Source organism: Oryx dammah, unplaced genomic scaffold, assembly GCF_014754425.2.
Source record: "Oryx dammah isolate SB20612 unplaced genomic scaffold, SCBI_Odam_1.1 HiC_scaffold_13, whole genome shotgun sequence".
Taxonomy (NCBI): Eukaryota; Metazoa; Chordata; class Mammalia; order Artiodactyla; family Bovidae; genus Oryx; species Oryx dammah.
This window is the reverse complement of record NW_024070197.1, coordinates 62,985,309-63,003,621: the sequence shown is the minus strand read 5'-3', so window position 1 is coordinate 63,003,621 and position 18,313 is coordinate 62,985,309. Positions and strand designations below refer to the sequence as shown.

The following is an 18,313-nucleotide window of genomic DNA, read 5'->3' as shown; positions in this document are numbered from 1 at the left end:
CCCCAAAGACGTGTTGCGCCAACGAGGAGGGGGCCTCGCGGGGCCGGAAGCGAGGAATGGGGACGAAGATGGCAGACTCCGATTCACCTCTGAAGCTGTCAGGCGTCCCTCGGCCGCCTGACGGGGTGAGAGGAGGCAGCTGCTCAGAAATCTCCACCGAGCTCATTCGCTCCCTGACCGAGCTGCAGGAGCTGGAGGCTGTGTACGAACGGCTCTGCGGCGAGGAGGTGGGGGAGCTGAGCTTTTTCTGGAAGGACGCAGAGGCAGTGGGCCTAGGAGCCGTCAGTGGGAAATTCGGGCTGTGGGACGTTCTCTTCTTGCCAAGGAACCAAAAAAGCACCTACGCGAGAAGCAGGCGTGTAATTGAGTGTAGGTGGGGCGACCTATGGAGAAGGCAGTGGCAACCCTCTCCAGTACTCTTGCCTGGAAAATCCCATGGACAGAGGAGCCTGGTGGGCTGCAGTCCATGGGGTCGCGAAGAGTCGGACACGACTGAGCCACTTCACTTTCACTTTTCACTTTCATGCATTGGAGAAGGAAATGGCAACCCACTCCAGTGTTCTTGCCTGGAGAATCCCGGGGACGGGGGAGCCTGGGCTGCCGTCTATGGGGTCGCACAGAGTCGGACACGACTGAAGCGACTTAGCAGCAGCAGCAGCGACCTGACATCTCTGTTTACTCGGTCTCACGCCCCCAAGCATGCTTTCCTGTTACCTAGGCGATCTGCCCGCACTCATCCGTTGATTTCCCTGGCCCTTAATCGCCAGATTTCTCCGCCAGAGCAAAGTTAGACTTGAGGGTGTACGCCGACTCGCTTGCTTTTCAAAATAGGAAGAAAGGCTCTCTTGCAACGACTTAGCAGTTTAAAAGTTTTGAAATGCTCTTACCTCGTTATCTCATTTAGGCGGGAAATCATTGCAAATAAACTCGAAACGTTTTAAGACTTCCTTCTGTTGGGAATGATTTAAGAGTGTAATTTTAGTATTTCAGGTTAATTCAGGGCTTTATAGAAACTCAAGATTTTAAGATTCAGACACAACTGTCTAATCTTGGACAAGTCGCTTCATCCCTTGTACTTACTTAGCTCCTGTTGTTTAGTCGCTAAATCGTGTCGGACTCTTTTGCAACCCTGCGGACTGTAGCCTGCCAGGCTCCTGTATCCATGGGATTTCCCAGGCAAGAATACTGGAATGGATTACTGTTTTCTCCAGATTATCTTCCCAATCCAGTGATCGACCCCCTATCTCCTGCATTGGCAGGCGGATTATTTTTGGCTGTATTGGGTGTTAAGTTGCTGCCTGGGCTTTCTCTAGTTATGGTGACAGGAGTTACTCATTGTGTGGCTTCTCTTGTTGCAGAGCACAACTCTAGGGCAGGAGGGCTTGAGTAGTTGCCGGCCGGTGGGCTCTGTAGTTAAGGTTCCCAGGCTCTAGAGCACAGGCTCAGTGATTGTGGTGCATGGGCTTAGTTGCTCTGTTGCCTGTGATATCTTCCTGGACGGGGGATCTGACCCCTGTCTTCTGCATTTGCAGGCGGATTCTTTACCACTGAGCCACCAGGGAAGCTGTACTTAGCCCTGCCTGATATCACATGAGGAGTGTGGGCTTTATGCTTTCTAACATTCCTTGCAGCCTTCTTTACTTTTCTGTGTGACTTGATGTGAATACATTTTTGACTGCCAGCCAGCTTCCTTGCCAGTCAGCAGAAAGATCTAAGCTGTGATCTAATAGTTTAGTAGCTGTTCCCTAAACCAAACTTTTATGAAGGTTGAGCACAGAGGGCAGCTTCAGCCTGGAGCAGGGATGGTCATTGGTATCTTTGAGAATTTTCAAATATTGACTTACAACAGCTCCAGCAGTTCTTAATACGTTTTTCAGCAAGATGTGCTTTGTAAAGTTCAGTACTAAGCTTGCATTCATTGAGTTAATCAATACTTTGGGGGGAAAGACTAAGTCAGTCTTACAGACAGAACAATATTGGTTTTGTGTTTGTATTTATGTATGTTATTGTTTGGCTTACCTAACATCTATAGTACTATCCCGATTTTGCAGATGAAGAAACCCAAGCATAAGATTACATTAGTTAAAGTAACTCAAAAATTGATTTGGGTGAGAGAGAATTCTATTTATTGCTTCTGGGTACTGATTATACACTAGAAGAGACTATTTATAACTACTAGTTTAGAAGTTTCGTTTCTTTATTGAGCCTTTATATTTTAAATGCCTCCCTGTGTTAGGCACTATGCTATTGAAATTGAATGAAAGTTTATTTCGTCTCTTCGTTGCTTTCACCTCCTAGCTGGAATGAGATATGCCTACCATCAGTTATTATGTAATGTGATAACAGCAGCAATGAAGTATTATTTGTTAAAGCCCTAGGGAGCTTAATGACAGGAAAGAAGACATTTGATATGGGATTTACTCTTCAGCTAAATAGTTAGATTAGATAACTCTTAAGGTTCTTTCTGACCATGCTAATGACAGGATGTTTCTTTGTTTCAGAAAGTGGTGGAGAGAGAGCTGGATGCTCTTTTGGAGCAGCAAAATACCATTGAAAGTAAAATGGTCACCCTCCACCGGATGGGGTGAGTCTTCAGTTCAGCAAGAGCTATTTTAAATTTCATCGGGGTCCACTGGATAAGTTATTATTTTTCCTAAATTTGTGTTATACAGTGACAGTTGAGTTTAAATTGGAAAGGAGAATTACCTTCAGGTAAAGTGAACACCCACGGGTGTGGTTAGGTTGTTCTCAAAGTGTCCTTGGGCCAGCAAGTATCAACATTGTTTGGAAACTTGTTAGAAATGCAGAGTCTGAGGCCTCACCCCAAACCTGCTATACCAGAAGCTCTGGGGGTGGGGCTAGAATCTCCCGCTTAAACTGCATGTCTAGTGATTCTGATGTATGGCTCAAGTTTGAGAGCCCCTGTTTTGTGTATTCTGTATATTTGCTAGTCACAAAAATTGCTTTGATTTCATCATCCTCTTAGAGTGTTGGTTAGTGCATTTCATGCTCACTTAGCAATGGGGAGATTCTGCACTCTAGTTCTTTGGCAGTACTTATTTAGGGCTGTCTTTTGTATTTATTTAAATTAAGTTGTTATTCAATATAAGCCTAAGTTTTCAGTAAAACACTCTTGAGAAAAAGCTATGAATAGAGTGAATGGAGCAAAGAGTTGTGGGGAGATACAAAAGAAGTATGACTTCCCAGGTGGCTCAGTGGGTAAAGAATCCACCTGCAATGCAGGAGTCGCGGGTTTGATCTCTGGGTTGGGAAGATCCCCTGGAGGAGGGCATGGCCACCCATTCTAGTATTCTTGCCTTGAGAATCCCATGGACAGAGGAACCTGGCAGGCTTACAGTCCACAGGGTCTCAAAGAGTTGGATATGACTGAAGTGACTAAGCAAGCATGCTCAAGCAAAAGAAGTATAATAGAAGACTTAGTCTCCACCTGCAAAAATGTTTTTTCATCTCTTTTACCATCTACTCCTATGGATATGTATACTGACAATGTGTGTCTCCAGTCCAAATCTACAGTTGATTGAAGAAGATGCAAAGCAGCTGGCTGGAATGATCACCTTTACCTGCAACCTAGCTGAGAATGTGTCAAGCAAAGTCCGTCAGCTTGACCTGGCCAAGGTAATCCCATTGAGCTTTTGATATTGAGTTAGTAGGGGGCAGTAAAGAAGCCACCAGGTTAGAAATTAGAGCAGGACCATCCAATAGAAACCTAATGCAAGATACCAAAACAAGATAAAGATATCACAGAACACCAGACCAATAGCTGTTATGAATATAGACATACCGATCCTCAACAACAGTAGCAAATCATATCCAGCAATGTATTAAAAAAGACTAAACTGTGGGCAAGTGAAATTTATCCTAGTCATGCAAGGCTGCTTTAGACTATCAATTAATGTAATACACCAAATCGATAGAATAAAGGACAAAAACCACATGATCATCTCGTAGACTCAAGGCATTTGACAAAACTAAACACCTGTTTTGATGAAAACACTCAACAAACTTGGAAGAGAAGGAACTTCCTCGACCTGATAAAGGGCATCTTTATGATGTTAAAGATGGGCTAACATCATACTTACTGGTGAAAAACTAGTTGCTTCCCCCAGAAGATCAGGAACAAACAAGGATGTTAGCACTTGCTGCTGCTTTTCAACATTGTACTAGGGGTTCTAGCCAGAGAAGTTAGGCAAGAAAGTGAAATAAAAGTCATTCAGATGGGAAAAGAAAAAGTCTAATATGAACCACATATGTAATTTAAAACTTCCCAGTGACTGTTTTTTAAAAAGCAGAACAGGAGAAAATAATTTTCACAATTTATAAACATTTATTTAACCCATTATTTCAGAAATTACTATTACGTGGTATTAATGAGACATTTTTACCTTATTTATTTTTGTGCTAAGTTTGAAATCCAGTGTATATTTTACACATATACATCTTAATTTGGATTAGTCACATTTGAAGTGCTCAGTAGTCACAGGTAGAGAGTGGTTACTGTATTGAACAACACAGGATCTGGGTTGTGAGTTTTGGTTTGTTTGTTTGTTTTTTTGGCTGTGTGACTTGTGGGATCTTAGTTTACTAACCAGGGATTGAACCTCATCCTCAGCAGTGAAAGTGTGGCGTCCTAAGGGTTGGCTGGCCAGGGAATTCCTCATTCTTGCTTATTTGAAACAAAAATACTTTCCATAAGTTTTGCATACATTATTTTATTTTTAATTGAAGAATAATTGCTTTGGATTGGTTCCTACCAAACCTCAACATGCATACATTATTAATTGGATTGCAATATCATGTTCCCAAAATGTCAAATACACTGTGATTATGTTATAAATTTAACAATATAAGCCAAATATAAATATGGATTATCTCCACTACTGCTTTATTGAAATAAGTGACTGGTCACATAAATAAAATTTTGTGATGCTTGTCAGTAGTATTGACCATCAACCCACAAGTTTTGTGAGTGGTAGTGGTAATGTTTTTTATTTTACCAGTGAAGGCTGTAAAGGACCTCTGGTTACTTGGCTTCAGCCCCTGAAACTCCCTACCTCCTGGAGAGATGCTTTTGAAAGAATAGGATGTTGTTTCTAAGCAACAAATCTTTTTGCAGAATCGCCTCTATCAAGCCATTCAGAGAGCTGATGATATCTTGGACCTGAAGTTTTGCATGGATGGAGTTCAGACTGCTTTGAGAAATGAAGATTATGAGCAGGCTGCAGCCCACATTCATCGCTACTTATGCCTGGACAAGTCAGTCATTGAGCTCAGCCGACAGGGCAAAGAAGGTTGGCATCCCAAACTGCTGCTTCCTAGTTTCATTACAAGCATCTGTAATCTGAACTCGGCAGTCTCAATCAGGAAAAGGAAAATTAGGAAATTTAGGAGATTTTCTTGTCTGGTACTAGTATGACACAGTATAGGTCCTAGACCATCCCAGGGCAAAGGTGGTTATTCCTACCTTATGGAAAAGAAAACAATCCAGATCTACTGTTCCTCTGACCAGTGGGTTCTTTACACTGGACAATATTGCCTGTTTATACAATTTAAATTAAATTTTTAGCTTTCTGTTCTGGACTGTGCATGACCTCCACCCACTCTTGCCTTTCTAGCCCTTTTTCATGCTATTCGCTCATACATGCATTCATTGTACACGTTTGCTGAGCTTCTCTTTAAACCAGGGTATATGCTGCTTGGGCTTCTCTTGTAGCTCAGTTGGTAAAGAATCTGCCTGAAGTGCAGGGAAGATCCCCTGGAGAAGGAAATGGCAACCCACTCCAGTGTCCTTGCCTAGAAAATCTCGTGGACAGAGGGCTGCAATCCATGGGGTCGCAAAGAGTTGGGCACACCTGAGCAACTAACACTAACACTTATATACTGCTTGCTGCTGCTGCTAAGTCACTTCAGTTGTGTCCGACTCTGTGCGACCCCATAGACGGCAGCCCACCAGGCTCACCCATCCCTGGGATTCTCCAGGCAAGAATACTGGCGTGGGTTGCCATTTCCTTCTCCAATGCGTGAAAGTGAAAAGTGAAAGTGAAGTCACTCAATCGTGTCCGACTCTTAGCGACCTCGTGGACTGCAGCCTACCAGGCTTCTCCGCCCATGGGATTTTCCAGGCAAGAGTACTGGAGTGGGGTGCCATCGCCTTCTCCGATACTGCTTGCAGTTCTCTGCAAATACTCTTCATCTTTCTGTGTCGGTGCTTTGCTGTTTTCCTTCCCCTTGCCTAGAATATACGTACCCCATACTCAGAAATCAAAATCTTGCCCATCTTTGAGAAACAAAATATCATCTCTGGGAAGTCTTTTCTGATTACTTCAACCAGAAATGTGACTTGTGGGCACCTTTCTCACGACACTTGTCATACACTGAATTTTATGATAGTCATTTGTGCACAAACCTCATTTCTTGAAGATGATTGTGATTCCTGTGGCAGTGGAGGTGTGGCTGACTCACCTCTTCACCATCTGTATTGCTAGTACAGCATCTCGCACACCCTTAAGTGTTCAGTGCTTGTTTTTGGAATGCACAAAGTGGCCTAAACCTAACTCAGTACCGTTCTCTACGTTAGTTCTCATCTTCTCCCCATTGTGCAGGCAGCATGATTGATGCCAACCTGAAATTGCTGCAGGAAGCTGAGCAGCGTCTCAAAGCCATCGTCACAGAGAAGTTTGCCGTTGCCACAAAGGAAGGGGATCTGCCCCAGGTGGAGCGCTTCTTCAAGATCTTCCCACTGCTGGGTTTGCATGAGGAGGGATTAAGCAAGTTCTCAGAATATCTTTGCAAGCAGGTATGGCTCCTGATTGCTTGGCAGGATAATGGTACAGTTCTCCGCCTGCAAACCGGGGCACTGGATGGATCCATTTTCCGTGGATACTTTATGCCTCTGGATTTGAATCCCCTTTTCTTCTGTGTCCTGGCAGGACTGGATACATGCATTCATTCAGCACTCACTGTTACCAATCTACTTTGTACCAGGCATGGCCTGGACATCTACTGATGTATTCCAACAGACCAAGTGAAAGCATAAGAAAATTAAAATGTAATTTCTCTGACAAGTTGAATCACCTTTTCCAAGCTGTCAACCAGGGACTGGCTTCTTTTAATAGCATTCAGAGATGTTGGTTAGTGGTTTTTAGACTTGTAACCAGGCTTGAGGGCTCCCCTGATGGGTCAGTGGCAAAGAATCTGCCTGCCAGTGCAGGAGTCGCAAGTTTAATTCCTAGGTCAGGAAGATGCCCTGGAAAAGGAAATGGCAACTCACTCCAGTATTCTTGCCTGAAAAATCATGAACAGAGGAACTTGGTGGGCTACAGTCCATGCGGTCACCAAACAGCTGGACATGACTTAGCGACTAAACAACACCAACCAGGCTTGAGTCTCAAAATAAGACTTGGAGGGGAAAAAGGCCCCAGGCTTGCAGCTCAAAAATTGAGATGAAGCAGGTTAAACCTGAAAAAGAAACAGGCTTCAGTTTAGTCTCTGCTCACCTTCCCCCGGAACTTCACAGGCGTGTGAGCAGAGTTGTTATTTTTCAAGTGTGTGTCACAGTGCATCCTGTCCCCATCCCACAGTCCTGTGAAATGGAACATTATTTTGCCATTCAGGAAAATGTGACAGTTCCATATGTGCAGACACAGTTTACTCTCTAACATGTGGCTGACTAAGTTAAACAACAGCATGCCATCATTCATGTTGAAATTGGAGAGAGCGGCAGTAAAGATTGTATGTTACATAAACATGGGGTATGTGGGGAACAGTTAGCAGTGGTCACCTCTCAAGAGGAAACTTAGAAGACCAAGAAACATAGATAAGAGAAAGAATTACTTTTCATCCAACACTCCTTTGTTTCTTTTGAATGTTTAAGTGTGTTTTCAGTTCAGTTCAGTTGCTCAGTCGTGTCCGACTCTTTGCAACCCCATGAATCGCAGCACGCCAGGCCTCCCTGTCCATCACCATCTCCCTGAGTTCACTCAAACTCATGTCCATCAAGTCGGTGATGCCATCCAGCCATCTCATCCTCTGTCATCCCCTCTTCCTCCTGCCCCCAATCCCTCCCAGCATCAGAGTCTTTTCCAATGAGTCAACTCTTTGCATGAGGTAGCCAAAGTACTGGAGTTTTAGCTTTAGCATCATTCCTTCCAAAGAACACCCAGGGCTGATCTCCTTGCAGTCCAAGGGACCCATTCTAAAAATTAACAAGAAATGAAGTGTAACTGCTTTATGGTACTTTTCTATCAATACTTTTTGTATCAGTACTTTGTTATCTGAAACCTGGAAAGGGCTTCTACTGTTAATCCCTTAAAATTCCCTTAGAAGTACCCAGATTCTGTCCGCTGCTCAACAGAGCACCATTAGTAATAACTCTTGAGTTATTCTTTGAAACAATTATTGTAACCTGGGACTCTCTCCCCAGTTTAACATCTGTAGATATTATCAAGGAAAAGGAAAGCACCGTTAATCCCTCTGAATGGAAGAAGAGTTAACTACCATGTTAGGTTCTTTGTCTTGCCTGAGGTTTGGACAGCCCCCAGCCCCCAAGGGACGCTCCTCTGTGCCATCTAAGCTTTCTAGCTTCAAGGGGAACATGGGGAAAAAAGCCACTGGGAGGTCTTTTAGAAAAACTGAGGCTAACCTTTGGTCTAAGAAATATATGTGGATTTTCTTTTTCAGGTGGCCAGTAAAGCTGAGGAGAACCTCCTGTTGGTTTTAGGCACAGACATGAGTGATCGAAGAGCTTCAGTCATCTTTGCAGATACACTGACTCTTCTGTTTGAAGGCAAGCCTCTTTCTCCACTGCAGACACTTCCAGCACCTGCATCCTAGCTTTTCTTTTCTCCTCACCAGCCTGATGCCTTTACTTTAATCCTGTGGTTTGCTATATACTAGTTTATTGGAGAATTAATGTCCCAATTCAGGATCTGATTCTCGAAGATCAGAGTGTCTCAGATGTTTTGTTCTCCCTAGTCCTTGAGAATAAAACTCCAAGAGTGTATTTAACTAAAAAATGACAGGGGAGAGAGAGATGCTCATTTCCAAAGATGCTTCTGTAGAAACTGTCAGTTTAATTTATCAAACGCCTGCTGTTTACCAAGCACTGTGCATAGGTAACAGATTTGCTTAGCAATTCCTGACACCATTAAGAACCATTTTTGTTCATTTTGGGAAGTAAAACAGCCAGAAAGGGTTAAGTTAGACCCCAAATCAATCCTGGATAGAAGAAAGGAGTGTATCTGTGGGAAGAACATTTGGAATCCAGCCCTCTCCCTTTCTCCCTTCCAGGAATTGCCCGAATTGTGGAGACCCATCAACCAATAGTGGAAACATATTATGGGCCAGGCAGACTTTATACCCTGATAAAATACCTGCAAGTGGAATGTGACAGACAGGTAGAGAAGGTGGTAGACAAGTTCATCAAGCAGAGGGACTACCGACAGCAGGTGAGCAGGGGAAGCTCATAGGGGGTTTGGAAGCACCATTAGCCAGCAATACTGAACAGAATAAATCAGGGGCAGGGAGGCTAAGGGGGTGGGGAGTGCAAAAAAGATACAAGTAGGAGAAAAATGTCAAATGCAGACTGGCCTGCATCTTGCCACTCCCCAGCTTACTTTGGACAGGAGGTGTTGTCAAGGTGATGATGGCCTCAGTACGAGGAGAAGGAAATAGAAAGGGCTTCCTAAAATGAACACAACAGAAACATTAAACCCCTTTTCAATCACAGTATGTGCAGCATTGCCATCTGGTGACTGAGTGAGAATTTTACTTCCTAAGGTCTTATTCAATGTTAAATAATTCTGTCTCAGATTTCTCCTTTATTCCTTAAGGGCTAAAGGTAACATTTGATTTTTCAGAACTGTAGGTTTCTCCATTTCTTTGAGCAGATAAAATAAGAATCAGTTCAGTTCAGTCGTTCAGTTGTGTCCCATGGACTGCAGCACGCCAGGCTTCCCTGTCCATCACCAACTCCCAGAGTTTACTCAAACTCATGTCCATCAAGTCAGTGATGCCATCCAACCATCTCATCCTCTGTCATCCCCTTTTCCTCCTGCCTTCAATCTTTCCCAACATCAGGGTCTTTCTTCATATCAGGAGGCCAAAAATATTGGAGTTTCAGCTTCAGCATCAGTCCTTCCAATGAATATTCAGGACTGATTTCCTTTAGGATGGACTGATTGGATCTCCTTGCAGTCCAAGGGATTCTCAAGAGTCTCCTCCAACACCACAGTTCAAAAGCATCAATTCTTTGGCGCTCAGCTTTCTTTATAGTCCAACTCTCACATCCGTACATGACCATTGGAAAAACCATAGCTTTGACTAGACAGACCTTTGTTGACAAAGTAAGGGCTAAAGGTAACATATGCTTTTTCAGAACTTTGTTTCTCCTTTCCTTTGAGCAAATAAAATAAGAATAGAACTTAGAAATAGGAGTAACCCCATATAGTTTAATTTCTAGAACTCTAGGAGACTAGACATTAGTTCCTTGGAATACCACTAGCATCACTTTTAAGTATAATAATAGAGGTGAACATTAGCATATAAATCAAAAGTAAATCTTTGGCACCTCCCGTTGAGAGCCTCCTTTTAGCTTGCCTGTTAAAGAAACTAAACATTCTTATACCAGAAGTCTGGAGGGACCAGCAGGAAGCAGATAGAAGGAGGGAGGGGAAGAGTATTCTCATTTCTGTGGTATATTGCAGTTTCGGCATGTCCAGAGCAACTTGATGAGAAATTCTACATCAGAAAAAATAGAGCCAAGGTAATAATCCTCTTTCTTTACCCCATGGAAGTTTGAATTGGTAATCAAGTATCATTCAGAGGCTGCTCTCTTACAGTGTGGTTTACATTTTAAAACTACTTTATCTTTGACTCTTTTTTTAGAATGGAATATAGCATACAAACGAAAGCATATGTATAACATGTTTGTGTTTTGTCAAGAATACTAGATCATTATCAATGCTGCAGTCTGGGTCTAGAGTTGGTGCTGTTAATCATTACAGTGTACTGAGCATAGAGTACAGGGAAGCATGTAATAAAGGGATATAACCTAGGCTGATGAAGTTCAAGGAAAGGAATCCTGAGGACGTGATCTTACACCTGAGACTTTAAGGGTAAATAGAAGGGGACAATGGATAAATGTATACATATGGCTGAGTCCCTTTACTGTTCACCTGAAACTATCACAACATTGTTAATTAGCTATGCCCTTACACGAAAGAAATAAAAAGTTTTCTTTTATTTTTTTAATGAGTAAGTAGAGGAACTTCCCAGGTGGTCCAGTGGTTAAGGCTCTGTGCTCCCAGTGTAGGGGCATGAGTTCAGTCTCTAAGATTCCACGTGCTGTGTGGCGCAGCCAAAAAGATAAAGAGTAAATAAGAATAAGGTGAAATGTTTTCCAGGTAGAGGAGAGGGAAAATGTGCAGACTCCCTGTATTGAAAACCCAAAGGCGGCTAGTACAGCTGAAGTGCAGGGAGCTGGAGAGAGTCTGCCATGAGGTGAGTCTAGCGAGGCTGTCAGTCAGGCTGTTTGGTGTTTGTATCCCAAGAGCTGTGGAAAACTCGTGATTACAATATGACCGGATTTACGTCCTGAAAAAGGTCTCTTGGACGTCAGTGTGGAAAATGAGTTGATTTTGTCTGAAATGTGAGGGAGAGGATCAACTTCATTCCTTATAAGTGGCTATTTGTTATCCCAGTTCAGTTTGTTGAAAAGACTATATTCTTTCTTCATTAAATTGTCTTAGCATTCTTGCTGCAAGTCAGCCGACCATAAATGTCAAGATGTCTGGACTCTTATTCAGCTATATGTCTGTCCTCCCGTCAGTAAGACCACACTGCCTTGTTTGCTGTTAGCTTTGTGATAAGGTTTAAAATTGGAAAGTGTGAGTCCACTAACATTTTTTTTCCAAGATTGATTGGGCTTTTAATCTAGATAGGTGATGGGTGTGGGACACAGTTTAAGGATGTATCCTAAAAAATTCCACCACAGCTACATGAGGGGTTAGGGAAGCATGATTTGTTTCACATGAAAGATAGATCATTTTCACTCAAGCCACTAACAAAAATACGGGCTTCCCTGGTGGCTCAGTGGGTAAAGAATCTGTCTGCCAATGCAGGAGACACGGGTTCAATCCTTGGGTCGAGAAGATCCCCTGGGGAAGGAAACAACAGCCCACTCCAGTATTCTTGCCTGGAGAATCCCATGGACAGAGGAGCCTGGCAGGCTACAGTCCATAGGGTCACAAAGAGTCAGACACGACTGAGCATATTACACTAAAAATAAAAATACATCTCCCAATCTCATGTGTAACTCTGGCAGCATTTTTAGGGGGTGAATAATTCAGATGAAACATGTAAATGGAACATGTGGTTGACCACCGTCTCTGATCACAACTGGGCCAGCAGAGCAGGAAGGACCATTTGGCAGAGCTGACCCTCCTGGGCCTGGGGAGGGGGACTTCGAGACTCTATTTGCCCTGTAGCTCTTATATCTGAAGGAATCCAGTGTCCTGCTTATGCTTTCTGCTCCACGTGTCTTAGGGAACTGGATCCTATCCTGACTGAGGTCACCCTGATGAATGCCCGCAGTGAGCTGTACCTACGCTTCCTCAGGAAAAGGATCAGCTCAGATTTTGAGGTGGGGGACTCCATGGCCTCAGAAGAAGTCAAACAAGGTAAAAGGTGTTGCCCATGTTCTCTGGGATGGGTCGGGGTATAGTTGGCTCTGTTTTCTACTAGTTAAGTCACAGATTCTTTTAATGAGGAAATAATTGGGGCTTATTAGTCTCTGGGGGAGATCTGTGGACAAATTGACTCTCAGGAGGAAATCTGGACTTACCAGATTTTAGAATTGGACTGGGTCTTTGAGGCCACCTAATCATTGTACAGATGAAAATGGCTAAAGGCAAGAATGGTTGAGTGAATCTCCTGCTCTTTTCCCCACACCCTGCTTCCTCACCAGCTCAGATTTCAGGACTGGTGTTTAAGTAGGCAATATGTGCACATGATAGATAGGTAGGTTGATAGAACAAAAAAATATACATAATTTCATGAGGGAACTTTAAGTGATAAGAATATTCTAAAACTGGATTGTGGCTATTGTTACACAATATAAAGTTACTGAAAAAAAAATAATTGAATTGCACATATACAATGGCTGAATTTTATGATATATAAATTACACCTCATGTAGTATTGAAGTATGATATTGAGAAAACCTTTCACTCCCTCCCTCAGTCTCCCCGTTCCCTCAGTCACAATTTTTGAAGGAATAAATATGTTGACTAAAAAGGTGTGCCACTGTCCTATTTTACTGACACACTGACTCCAGGTTTTTAAGAAGACTGTTTAATCCCTTCTGGTTGAGTATATGCAAAGTTCTCTTAACTGGAGACCTGAAACTCCCCCAGCGTCTGTGGCAATCTGCATGGCTTGTACCAATAATGCATGGCAGGGAATTATTTATATGACCTGGTGGTTTGGTTTTTTTATTTGTTTTGGGCATTGCTACAAGATTTGTGGGATCATGTTTCCCCATCGGAGATCAAACCCATGCCTCCTGCAGTGGGAGCACAGAATCCTGGCCACTGGACCACCAGTGAAGCCCCTGAACTGGTGTTTAAAAGCAGACTCGAGCTCATTTGGAGCTTGGTACTTACTGCTATTGATAATGACCATGTATGTTCAGAGTTGTGCTGTTTAATACAGTAGCCACAGGCCACAGGTAACTATTTAAATTTAATTAAAATTAAATAAGGGCTTCCCTGGTGGCTCAGGATGATAAAGAGTCTGCCTGCAATGCAAGAGATGCAGGCTCAGTCTCTCGGTCAGGAAGATCTCCTGGAGAAGGAAAGGGCTAACCACTCCCGTATTCTTGCCTGGAGAATTCCATGGAAGGAAGAGCCTGGCAGGCTACATACAGTCCATAGAGTCACAAAGAGTCAGACAGGACTGAACAACGAATACTTTCACTTTCCACAAAATTAAATGAAATTTAAAATTCAGTTCCTCAATCATATTAAGCACATTCCAAGTACTTAATAGTGGTTACTACATTAGGCAGCAGATACAGAACGTTTCTATCACAGAAAATTTTGTTGGACAGCACTTTTTATAGAATGAAAAATCTAAAAACTGCAGTCTCCAATTACTGTGATTTCCAGTTATCTCTAAGAATGCCAAAATGTTTGGAAATAACGCATTGTCTAAAAACAGTAATTTAAAAAAATATGGACTATCTACATAAGATATCACACAGCCATTAAAGATCAGTAAGCTAAAAAGAAAAACTAAACTACATAGAAACAATGAAATATTTATGATGTAATTTTTAAGCAGGATACAGAATTGTATCAGTACTGTGATTGTAACCATGTAAATTATGTACAGATTTGGAACAGAGACTAGAAAGGGACCTAAAAAAAAAAAAGATCTATTTCCTTTGGGGAAGAAGAGTGAGTATTCCTTTCTTGGCTGTCTCCTAGAGCACCAGAAGTGCCTGGACAGACTCCTCAATAACTGCCTACTGAGCTGCACCATGCAGGAGCTCATTGGTCTATATATCACCATGGAGGAGTACTTCATGAGGGAGACTGTCAACAAGGTAGGACAGAGGAAGCCCCCTTGGAGATGGGGCATCCTGTCCAGGAAGCCAGGCTGACAGCCGAGGCATGTCGTGTTTCTCGGTCCTGCTTTGAGAATACCCTGGCATGCCGACTAACTGTACTGCTTTGAATGGTCAGAGGGCATCTTTGGGGTGATCGGGCTCTTCATGGACCCAGCTGGGACTTCTTCCCCAAGGGTCATAGAAGAGTACCTCAGCTCCTCGGGGGCCTCTCTGCCCCCCGCCTCCATAGCAGTGTGTGGGTGAGGAGCCATGGAGAAGATGGGCCTCCCCTGGTGTCTTATATCCCGCATACCAGATATTCTCGAGGCAGACGCCCTAACTACTTAGTTTCCTAACATTGGTAATCAGTAGGGAAGCGAACTGTTTTAGCAAGGAGGAGCCACTCCAAGCTGTGATCAGAGCAAGCTCTCTTAGGAAAAGCACAGACAAAGTACAGAACCATCTAGGGCCGTGACAGAACTGGGGCCCTTACTGGGCAATCTGCCTTTGGGGTAGGCTGTGGCCCTGGACACCTATGAGAAGGGCCAGCTGACATCCAGCATGGTGGATGACGTCTTCTACATTGTTAAGAAGTGCATCGGGCGGGCCCTGTCTAGCTCCAGCATCGACTGCCTCTGCGCCATGATCAACCTCGCCACCACAGAGCTGGAGTCTGACTTCAGGTACTCTCTGGGAGGCGGAAAGGTCCTCCTGTTGGATTCCTGGGGCCCATTTTGTTTCTCCCTTTTTTTCCTGTATGATTCAAGTTCAGTTCTATACAGGCTATAAGCTCCTATCCATAGCACCACATCCTTGACTCCAGGCAGTTGTACAGCACCCCGATACCTTATAGGCCAAATCTGTATCCCTGGACTGGATTCTTTCTGGCCCTCAGACTGAGGAAAGGGAACAGGCACCTCAGATGAAGGCAGCAGTTTGTAATGTTAATGGTGATACTTAGCTCTGCTACAAGGCAGGCACTGTGCTGATGTCCTGCTCCCGTTCAGTCCTGACAGTGACCCTGTGAGCTGGGAGCCACTGGCTCTCTTCTGTAGATGAGGGACCCGGGGCCCGGGGAGATCACACATCTCATAAGTGGTAGAACACGGAGTGGAGCCTGGCCTTCACAAGCTGTTGTCTCCACTCTCATGTGGCGCTGCCTTCACCGAGCTGTGCTTCCTCCTGAGTGTGTAGGAGCTCAGCGCCGCTCAGTGACAGCCTCGCAGTCAGTCAGGAGCCGGCCACATCAGTGCCTTTGAGGGGGTGCGGCCTCTCATGCCCTGACGGCTCAGGGCCTCCTGCTCCCTGGGAAGAGCAGGTTACGCTGCTGGCTCGGGGTGGTGAGCCCGCTGGTGCGCGCGTCCTGGAGGCCAGGTTGCGTGCTGCAGCCCCCGTGTGCCCTTCTGCCCCAGGGATGTCCTGTGTCACAAGCTGCGGATGGGCTTCCCAGCCACCACCCTGCAGGACATCCAGCGTGGAGTGACCAGCGCCGTGAGCATCGTGCACAGCAGCCTCCAGCAGGGCAAGTTCGACACCAAAGGCATCGAGAGCACCGACGAGGCCAAGCTGTCCTTCCTGGTAGGCGGCCCCGCAGGGGGGAGCTGGGCTGAGCCATGGTTAACCAGCCGCCACCTGGAGCCTTCTCCTCCAGTGTCTGCAGAGACGGAGAATTCCTCCTTTAAGGAAGGCTCCTTCTAGAGGTTCTGAAACCGTTTAAATGTAGGGACCTCTTTCAGAGCAGCCTGAGCCAGGACATGTCCTGTTCCTGCCAAGAAGGCTGGCCGCCTCAGAGCTCCCCAGTGCCCATTCGCAGGAGCGCCCCCAGCTGTTAAGGGCTCCACTGAGTACCAGGCTTGGATGACATCTGTGCCAGCCCCCAGACCACTTCTCTGAGGATGGCCCACAGTGGGGGAGGGGGCTGACCCATTAGGCCTACCAAACTGCTTTTCTGGCACACTTCTTAGACTTTCAGCCTCCTCAGGAAGGTGAGCTTCTTCAAGCGCTACTACCCAGCATGACAGGTGTGTGACAGCTGGGGAAAAAGTACGGGAGGATGAAAGGGTTCATACCGGGCAACAACCAACTTGTGATGAGCCCAAAAGAATGCAGATGAGTCCTGGGCCTGTGGTCAGGCCTTTCTAGCACCTGCTGTCTTGGCGTGTGTGGGTACGGTGCTATCAGAGGCCGTTCTGCCCTCCCCGCATTAGCCAGACTCTTCTCGGCTCCTGGGGTTCAGAGACCTGAAGGAAACATCCGACAGTGGAGCTCTCAGTCGACAGCAGTCCACAGATGGAGTTCTGAACACCCTGCAGGGGATGCAGAAATGTATATGTGTTTTTTTCTGGAAGCAGGGTTCTTAAGCTTTTATTATTCTTAAAGGGAACTATGACACCAAAAAAGTTGAGACGTTGGTTTCAGAGACAAAAGCCTAAACATGCTAATTTTTACCTTGTCCCTGTGCAAGGGAAAACCACAGTAACTAGTGCTCAGATCCAATGAAGTCTATTCAGGCAGTCCTACTTTCTCCTTGTCATTGAAAATATTTTCCCTGAGCATGGGTCTTGTCAATTTAGGATGTCATGGTTGTTGCCCAAAAAAACACAACAGGATTCTGTCCAAGAAATTATTGCCTTTAGAGAACTTTGCCAGCATTTCTGGCAACCAGCTTCATATAATCATGAACTGACTTTAATTTTTCATTTTTATTTGCATTCTATTTCATTCTTCACAGAACTTTCATTCTTTCATTTCTCTGCTCAGAAACGGCTCCCTACTACCTACCACATCAAAACTAGACATCTTTGCCTGGGCATTTTGCTGAAGGCCTCCTGAATCTGACACATCTGTCCCCCTAGTGCTGTTTTCATCCCTTGGCTCCATAGGTCCCCAGTAGGCTGGCTGCTGTGTGCTCACACATTTGCTGCTCCCATTCAGACAGCTCCATTGTTTGAGGCCCAGAAGATAAGGCCGACAAGAAAAGGTGATGCTAAATGCTTGGTGACAGTTTTCTAGTTTTCCTGACGCCGAGTACTTAAAATGTCATCACTCCCACCACAGGGCCTACTTCTTATGTCACCTTGATTTATTTGGCTGTCAAGATGAATTCCCCGACGGTGCTGATATATCAGTCACTGTGAGCTGGGATAAGCCCAGTGAATCCATGCTTACAAGGACTGTCAGTACAAGGAAACTTTGAAATCAATACCATTTGAACCCAAATCCATTTTCCCCTCATGACAGATTTTTCTTATGCCCTCAAATGCCTTGGAAACATTGATGTTATGGCTTCCTTCCTTGAGCTGTCGTGACAGTGCAGCTACTTCTCCGGAGGCTGGTGATGTTAGTGGCCAGGTGTTGCGACACGCAAAAGGAACGCCTCCCGTGTCATCCATCCAGCGTGCAAGCAGCCGTAGCAGCACTGTCAGCAGCATGACCTTCCAGCACTGGCTGCAGGATGCGGACAAAGGCAGTGTTCCTGTGAAAGACAAAAGGGACGTCCTAACCCCAGTCCCTGGGGTTCTGAGCCTCTTTCACCCAGAAATCCTGAAGTTTCTGGCTCGCCTCTGGAAGCATCAGCTTCCCCCCATCACCTCGGCCTTCCTGGGCATGGTACTAGCACACCCTTTCAAGGGGAGCGTGATTGTCTCAGACTCAAACGTCTCCCACACAGCGGCTTCCAGATCAGTG

General features: G+C 44.8%; 1 protein-coding gene across 1 annotated transcript in view; it reads left to right on the top strand.

Moving 5' to 3' along the window:
* Positions 1-44: 44 nt before the first annotated feature.
* The window catches only part of COG4 (component of oligomeric golgi complex 4), a 25,138-nt gene continuing 6,869 nt past the window's right edge, over positions 45-18,313 (top strand). Inside the window, exons 1-12 of the mRNA XM_040253531.1 lie at positions 45-227; positions 2,502-2,584; positions 3,522-3,636; positions 5,135-5,309; positions 6,621-6,814; positions 8,698-8,803; positions 9,307-9,464; positions 10,722-10,780; positions 12,562-12,695; positions 14,505-14,623; positions 15,143-15,309; positions 16,039-16,204. Coding sequence (XP_040109465.1) covers positions 57-227; positions 2,502-2,584; positions 3,522-3,636; positions 5,135-5,309; positions 6,621-6,814; positions 8,698-8,803; positions 9,307-9,464; positions 10,722-10,780; positions 12,562-12,695; positions 14,505-14,623; positions 15,143-15,309; positions 16,039-16,204 — 1,647 coding nt within the window. The 5' untranslated portion in view covers positions 45-56. The remainder of the gene's footprint in view (positions 228-2,501; positions 2,585-3,521; positions 3,637-5,134; positions 5,310-6,620; positions 6,815-8,697; positions 8,804-9,306; positions 9,465-10,721; positions 10,781-12,561; positions 12,696-14,504; positions 14,624-15,142; positions 15,310-16,038; positions 16,205-18,313) is intronic.